Raw genomic sequence first — 7,545 nt, 5'->3', positions numbered from 1 at the left:
ACCCCCAGCCCCACCGGGTTCAGCGGAGAACCAGCACATGTTCCCATGGAAACTCTGCTGCCAGAATCCTCTGGAAATGTTTGCTGAGGAGGGAACACCGCTTCCCACGCCCACTTCAATTTCTGGGCTGGTGGTAGACGCTGGCCACAGACTGACCTCCAAAAGAAGTCCCTGGGCCCCCTGCTAGGGTGGCCCCAGGCTTCCCTGGTCCCAGAGGGCAGCCAGTGGCCTCCTAGCTTGGTTCTGGGCCCCCGCCTTCGAGCACAAGACAAGCAGGGCTTTGGCAGGCTCGCAGAACTGAGGGGCAAGGCCCCTGCTCCCAGAGGCTGGTTTCCCAGGATGATTTTCTCAAGCAAGTGCTAACAGAGCAGGAGCCGAGCAGAGGGGAGTTTGATGAGGCTGAAACCCACTGAAGGGGTCAATTTCCTAGAGGCAGGCAGGGAAGTCTGGGGGTGCCAGACGTGGCTGAGATGTGTCTGCAGAGGGCAAGGTTGGAGAGACCTAGGAGGGTGGGGCAGGCTGGGCGGGGAGATGGTGGGAAATCCCACCAGGACAGGGGGCAGTGGGCAGAGGGGCAGAGGCCTGCAGGGGCTGCCTGGGGCTTCCCTTCCCCACCCTAAGCCCATCCCGCTCAGGACTGCTCACATCCGTCCTTCCTGGAAGGCCCTCAGCTCCCCTTCACCTGGGCCTCAGCTACTCCGCTCAAGCCACCCCCACCCCACTCTCAGCTCTTTTCCAGGCCCATTCATTCAGCTCCTGCTGAGCCAGCATCCTCCTCTGTTCACCTCTCTGCTCGCCTTGCCGCCACCCCCAGCTCTGGGCAGCCCTGGCCTGTCCCCCTGATCGTGCTACCCCGCAGGCGCTCCTTACAGGCATGGCTGCAGAGCCCGGGCCCCAGCTCCCAGGTAAGCCTGCTTGTCACTTACACCCTCTGCACTGCCCCAGCAGCCTGTTTCTTCGGAGGGACGAATCTTGAGGGAAATGCACACCACTGAGCCTCTGCCTGAGCTAGGGAGCCAGGGAGTCCCCATTTGTCCTTTCTGAGAGACACTGAGCAGTTTTTTGTGTTTTTTTTTTTTTTTTTTTGGACAGAGTCACGCTCTGTTGCCCAGGCTGGCATGCAGTGGGGCCATCTTGGCTCATTGCAACCTCTGCCTCCCGGATTCAAGCGATTCTCCTGCCTTAGCCTCCCGAGTAGCTGGGACTACAGGTGCCCACCATCACACCAGGCAAATGGATTTGTAGTAGAACTGGGGTTTCGCCATGTTGGCCAGGCTGGTCTTGAACTCCTGGCCTTAAGTGATACACCCGCCTTGGCCTACCAAAGTGCTGGGATCACAGGCAGGAGCCACCACGCCTGGCCTGAGCTGTCTTGACTATCACTGCAAACCGAGGCTCAGGTGGTCAGGGACTTGCCAAGGCCACAAGGCTGTCGGGGGTGGAGCAGGTGATGCTCTCAAAAGCAGTTTTCTTCTCTTCTCTCCTCCACCCATTTCAAGTGGAAAGCAAGCCTGCACCCCAGCAGCTCACATTCATGCCCTCTCTGTCCCCTTTCTGTTTTTCTTCCTCCCGGCACCCACTGCCACCTGCACTTCCCACCCTGAAGTTCACTGCCACCCCTTGCCCTGAGCCAGCTCGCCTCTGCAGGCTGTCAGTCCTGGGGGCTCAGAACAGGTGTTCAGTCCTCTTTGCCGCCCACAGAAATCTTGGAACTTTCTTGCCCCACCCTCCCTTGGGTCAAAGCCCTTTAGGGTCCTGTCCTTCCATGCTATCCCCTCCTCCCCCCCCCTTTCTCCCAGCCTCTCTCCTTGCTCACTGAAGACCTCAGCACCCACTGCCTCCCAGCCTTGCCCTGAACCAAGCGCAGCTGACCACCATGCTGGCAATGTCTACATCCACCAGAGGGGTGATGGTCAGCCCCCAAGAACCTCCTAGGACACAGGGAAGAGTTGGAATTTTATTCCAAGTGAGGCAAAAACCATGCAGTGTGCATCAGGGGGGTCCGAGGCCAGGTGTGGGTTTCATCAGGGTCTGTGGGGGGCAGGGCAGCTGCAGGAGGCCGTGTTGATGACACCCGGGCCAGGGCACAGTAGTAAAGCTCCCTCCAGGCTCCCCTCTCTACCCCTGAAACACACTGGGAAAGGCTGAGTCCCAGCTGGAGGGTCCAGGGTCTGGGAGCTGAGATTAGAGAGGCCCAGGAGGTGGAGGAGGCAGGCCCAGTGCGGCAGCCCTCTCCTTGTGTTGCTGGCTCCGGATTTCCTGAGGCGGCTCACTGCACCCTGAGTAGCATTGCCCCCCATTGCCCTGGCCCTCGCCCCCACCTCAGGCTGGTGGAGCCAGGAGCCTGGGAGGCCGCCATGCACACCTACCAGCTTCACCTCACACAGGCCCCGAGTGCATTCAGATCCAGCCTCTGGGAGCAAGGGCCTTGCCACTTGGTTCTGCCAGCCTGCGAAAGCCCTCCTCGCCATGCATGCTCACAGCTGGACCACTTGGGACCTCAATCCACAGGAGACCAGGGCTGGGCTTATAGCAGGTAAAGACAGAGCAGGAGGGCTGGATGACACCACAGGTGGTGGGCACAGGCCAGGCCAGACAGAAGGGGCTTTGGGGCACTGCACCTTAGGTGGAAGGAGGGATGGCTGAGGCCCGGCTGTGGGGAAGGCCTGAGGGTGACCAAGGAGATGACACAGGCCAATGGGAATGGGGACCTTTAGGGGAGGGGGAGCTTCAGGCTATCCATTCAGCTCCTTTTTTTTTTTTTAGACGAAGTCTCGCTCTGTCGCCAGGATGGAGTACAGTGGTGCAATCTCAGCTCGCTATAATCTCTGCCTCCCGGTTTAAGCAATTCTCCTGCCTCAGCCTCCCGAGTAGCTGGGACTACAGGCGCACACTGTCATGCCCAGCTAATTTTTGTATTTTTAGTCAAGACGGGGTTTCACCATATTGGCCAGGATGGTCTTGATCTCTTGACCTCGTGATCCACCTGCCTCGGCCTCCCAAAGCACTGGGATCACAGGCGTGTGCCACCGCGCCCGGCCTTTAGCTCCTGTTTAGCCAGCACCCTCCTTCCCTCATCAGTCCCTCTGCCCTCATCCCAAACACGCCAGAATCTGCTTCCTCACCAGCTTGTACCCAAGCCCTCTCTGCTCCAGGTCCCCAGCCAGCTGTGTTCTAGACCTCTAGATCTGTCCCTGACACCAGTCTGGCCTCTGCAGGGGTCCATCGTCCTTGTCCATCCAGCAGACCTCCCAGCCAGCCCTGCGTGGCTGCCTCATGCCTCTGGTCCAGCTGGGCAGGTGGGGGTTTGAGCAGCCGCTCCCCAGCCCCTCCATGCCTCGGCTCCCAACACAGCACTAAGAGGCCCTTGCCGGGTCCCCCCTCAGTTCAGAGGCTGCCCTGCTGGCCGAGGTGCAGGCTGGTGCCAAGAGAGCACGCTGCTCTGTCAGCAAGAGGTGGTGAGCAGGGCCCTGGGCAAGGGTGGCACCCAGGAGACCCCTTGAAGACTGAGGAGCACTTTGCTGGTTGGGCCAAGGGAGGAAGGGACCACCTGGCAGAAGGAACAGCCTTGGCAAAGGCCCCAAGATGTGAAACCCTTGGTGGCCGAGTCACAGAATAGGGGGAGTGGGGCCAGCCAAGGCAGAAAGGGCCTTGAATGTGAGGGTGAGATGATGGGGTGTCCCTGGGGGCCTTTCTCCCAGTTTAGGTCTAGTCCTTTGGTGGCAGGGGCTGCCTGGTCCTCTGACCCAGGGCAAGCTCTGTGGGCGGTGGAGCCTGTTCTAGAGGTTTTCGTAGACCAGGTTAAGTTCGTCGTCATCTTCGAATCTATGCAGTCTCTCCTGGATAGAACAGAAGAAAGGGAGGGAGAGAGAGAAAGAAAATGACCGTTAGGTGGAAAAGAATGAACTTGAACGCAGTTAGTTTTAGCCAGAGGGCAACAGATCACTTCCTGTGTAGCCTGGATGGAGGGCCTGCCCTCTGTCTCCAAGGCCACCTCCCAGCCTCTTCCCCCACTATGCTGCACCCACTCCTGCTCTCTGCCCTCCAGCCACATGGGCCTCCCCTTCCAGCCTCAGAGCTTCCCCCACAGCTCTGCCCTCAGCCTTCTGCCCTCTGTCTAGGATGCGCCTCCTCCCATAGACTCACCTGTTCCGACTGCCTCCTATTCATCTGGTTACCGGCTCATGGTAGGGTCCCAGGACCCCCTCCCCACTCCCCGCCCTGGCTGGTCCCTCCCAGAAGACCACCCCTCACAAGAGGGCTACAAATACCACTGTTTGTCCATGGGGTCAGTGACCTGTTCCTATAGACTGTGGCTCCCAGAGGCCAGGGACATGCCTAGTTCTCCTGACCAGCACTCCAGGGCCTGGCACAGGGTGGGCACTGCCTGAGATGGCCCAGACATCCCTGGGGGTCCTAGGCTAGGGGAAACCCTGCTTTCACTCGGGGTCTAGTTGAGGGCTGAGTATAGAAAGGGCTACGAGAACAGGCAATTTAACAAATAGTGCCAGCCAAGGCCAGAAGGCCAAGTGCCAGCTGCCCACCCTCCCTGATGGGTGCTCCAAGGTGCCCATGAGCTGCTGTCCTGGCTGAATGACACCTCACACTTCACAGTGCTGAAAGCTCTGACGCAGATGTCACTCAACTTGGAACACATCTGAACTCAGGAGCAGTTGGTGTTGCAGGAAAGCATTGCTCACCCACTTTACAGATGAGCAAACAGGTTTAAGACAGAAGGTATGGTGCGTAATACGCCTGAGGCTCTATCATGACTGTTGCAGAGCCCTGACCCGCAGCCCAGCTTCTTTTTTTTTTTTTTTTTTTTTTGAGACGGAGTTTCGCTCTTGTTACCCAGGCTGGAGTGCAATGGCGTGAACTCTGCTCACCGCAACCTCCGCCTCCCGGGTTCAGGCAATTCTCCTGCCTCAGCCTCCTGAGTAGCTGGATTTACAGGCACGCGCCACCATGCCCAGCTAATTTTTTGTATTTTTAGTAGAGACGGGGTTTCACCATGTTGACCAGGATGGTCTCGATCTCTCGACCTCGTGATCCACCCGCCTCGGCCTACCAAAGTGCTGGGATTACAGGCTTGAGCCACCGCGCCTGGCCGCAGCCCAGCTTCTAACAGCTCACACTCTAGCTCCAGACTTGAGCCAACACTGGCCTGGGGGCAGCTAGAAGCCTAACACCCTCTGTGCTTGGCCAGTGTGGACACCGTGCCCGTGGTAGTTATACTGGCTCACAGTGCGTGGGCACAGCAGGTCCCAGGCAGCTCCCTCAGCACAACCTTCTACCCTCACTGAAAATCTCTGATGTGGGTACGGTTAGGTGGCTCAGTCTGCACACAGGGAGATTCAGACACAGAGAAGTAAGTTGCCTCACCCAGGGCTGCACAGTGGCTAAGGGACGGAGCAGGAACTACCCTCCAGTCCTAACCAGCAGGCCAGCTGCCACCAGGAGAGGACTGAGATTCCACAGCAGGTGGCTCATTTCCATGTCCCATTTGCCCCCCACTTCACCCATGATGGGAGGGTCAGATGCAGTGAGAAGCCAGGCTTGCGGCCCCGCGCCTGTGCACCTTGGAGAGCGGGCTGTGCGTGGCGGTGGGTGGGCTGCCATTCTCACTCTCAATGTAGGCATAGACCTCCGTCTCGCGGCGCTGCAGAGCCTGCAAGAGACAGGGTGCCAAGATCAGGGGCAGGTGTGCAGAAGGGCAGTCCCCGGCCCCAGCAGCTGGCCTCCCTGCCTGTTATACACTCCGCCATGGGAGCCCAGGAGAGGGCGGAGCCTGGCCACACCTTTGCACCTGCCACCCCCTTTCCCAGAGTCACCTCACCCTTTCCCTGCCTGTACAGGGCTGACCCCTCTCTGTTCTCTGCCACCTCCCTAAGCCCGCTTTAGGACTCCAGTAAAGCCTTGTGCTCCACCTGGCAGGTTTTATCCGGGCTTCCAGTAGGCTGGCCAGAGGAAGGGCCAGGTCTCCTCCTGCTGTCCCTGCCTGTCCCTAGGCTCTCAAGGGCTTGGCAGCCAGCAGGCCCCTGCAATGACACCTGTGGCCACTGCTCCAATAGGATGCCTCCCTGACCTCTGCCTTCACGCCCCTGCTCAAAGCCCAGGCTCCCGTGAGGGTCCTCCCACCCACCCGCACCCTCTGGCTCTACCCAACTCCCTCCCACCAGCCTGTACTCAAGGATAACCAGGCACCCACTGAGGTCACACTCCCTGGCCATTGGGCTGGTGCCCTGCTGGGGGACTCCAGAGTCCAGCCCTGGTTCTCAGCACACCCCTCAGCCCCCTTGCCTGTCACTTTCCTTTCATTCTCCTCAGCCACCCTTCCCGGGCCACCTGGTATGTAGCCATCACCCATATACACCTCCCTGGAGATCTCAAGCTCCCGCCATCCACTCTCTGACCACGGGCTCTCCACAGCCCAAGCCTCCTCCCAGGAAGCCCAAGTGAGTTTTGAGCTCAGCTGCGGTTGGAGGCCCTGCCCTGGGCCCCATGGCTCCTGTACTGGATCATGTCAGAATCCTGCTCCCACCAGCATCTCACCAGACTGGGAGCCCCTTGAGGGCAGGGTCCATGCCTAGTTTGTCTCTGGGCTCCTGATCCCACAGCTGTGTTTGGCACAAAGGGAGCAGCACCCAACAAGCTATCGTGAGGAGCTTCCCCGTCAGTCGGGTGTCCTAGGACCCACTCACTCTTGGCCTAGCTAAGAGAGGCCTGATCAGAGAGCTCAAGGTGGTAGAAAGAACTGGGGCTTTTGGGAGGGCACCGGGGCTCACGCCTGTAATCCCAGCAGTTTGGGAGGCCAAGGCCGGCAGATCACGAGGTCAGGAGATTGAGACCATACTGGCCAACATGGTTAAACCCTGTCTCTACTAAAAATACAAAACTTAGCTGGGCATGGTGGTGCCCGCCTGTAAGTCCCAGCTACTCAGGAGGCTGAGGCAGGGGAATCACTTGAATCTGGGAGGCAGAGGTTGCAGTGAGCCAAGATCATGCCACTGCACTCCAGCCTGGCAACAGAGAGACTTTGTCTCAAAAAAGAAGAACTGGGGCTTTCAAATGAGACAAGCGTAGGTTCAAATCTCGGCTCTGACTTCTGCTGGCCAAAGGGAACCCCTTAACCTCTCCATGCCTCGGTTTACATGTCTATAAAATGAGAATAATCACATCTATTTTGCAGGCTCAATGCATGATTAAATGAGATACTGTGCACAGAGAGTCCCACACATAGGCAGGCAAGTAGTAGGTGCTTTATAAGCTGCTGTTGAATGGTCAAGAGAGGCATGATGCCTGCCCACCTCCCCTCTCTGGGATCACAGACCAGACAGACCCTTCCTCAGAACCTGTTGGGCTTCACGGCAGAGCCCACCAACAGCCTAAGCAAGAGCAGAAGCCTTTCCTTCCTGAGTGCACATGTCATATGGATGCCGGCTGGTTGCCAAGGAGGCGGTTTCCCTGGCAACAGGCAAGCAGGGGTTGCTGAGGCAGGCTGGAGAGACAGGTGGTGCTCAGAGGCAGGAGGAAGGCGGGAGGCGG

At 58.7% G+C, this 7,545-nt stretch overlaps 1 protein-coding gene across 1 annotated transcript in view; it reads right to left on the bottom strand.

Annotated features, from left to right (window-relative positions):
* Window positions 1–1,944: 1,944 nt before the first annotated feature.
* Window positions 1,945–7,545, bottom strand: part of NFAM1 (NFAT activating protein with ITAM motif 1) — a 44,916-nt gene continuing 39,315 nt past the window's right edge. The window contains exons 5-6 of the mRNA XM_003932803.4: window positions 5,579–5,668; window positions 1,945–3,839 (exon numbers count right to left, since the gene is read on the bottom strand). Of these exons, the coding sequence (XP_003932852.1) occupies window positions 3,780–3,839; window positions 5,579–5,668 (150 nt within the window). The 3' untranslated portion in view covers window positions 1,945–3,779. The remainder of the gene's footprint in view (window positions 3,840–5,578; window positions 5,669–7,545) is intronic.

The sequence above is a fragment of the Saimiri boliviensis genome, chromosome 21, assembly GCF_048565385.1.
Source record: "Saimiri boliviensis isolate mSaiBol1 chromosome 21, mSaiBol1.pri, whole genome shotgun sequence".
Classification (NCBI taxonomy): domain Eukaryota; kingdom Metazoa; phylum Chordata; class Mammalia; order Primates; family Cebidae; genus Saimiri; species Saimiri boliviensis.
This window is presented reverse-complemented; position numbering and strand designations above follow the sequence as displayed.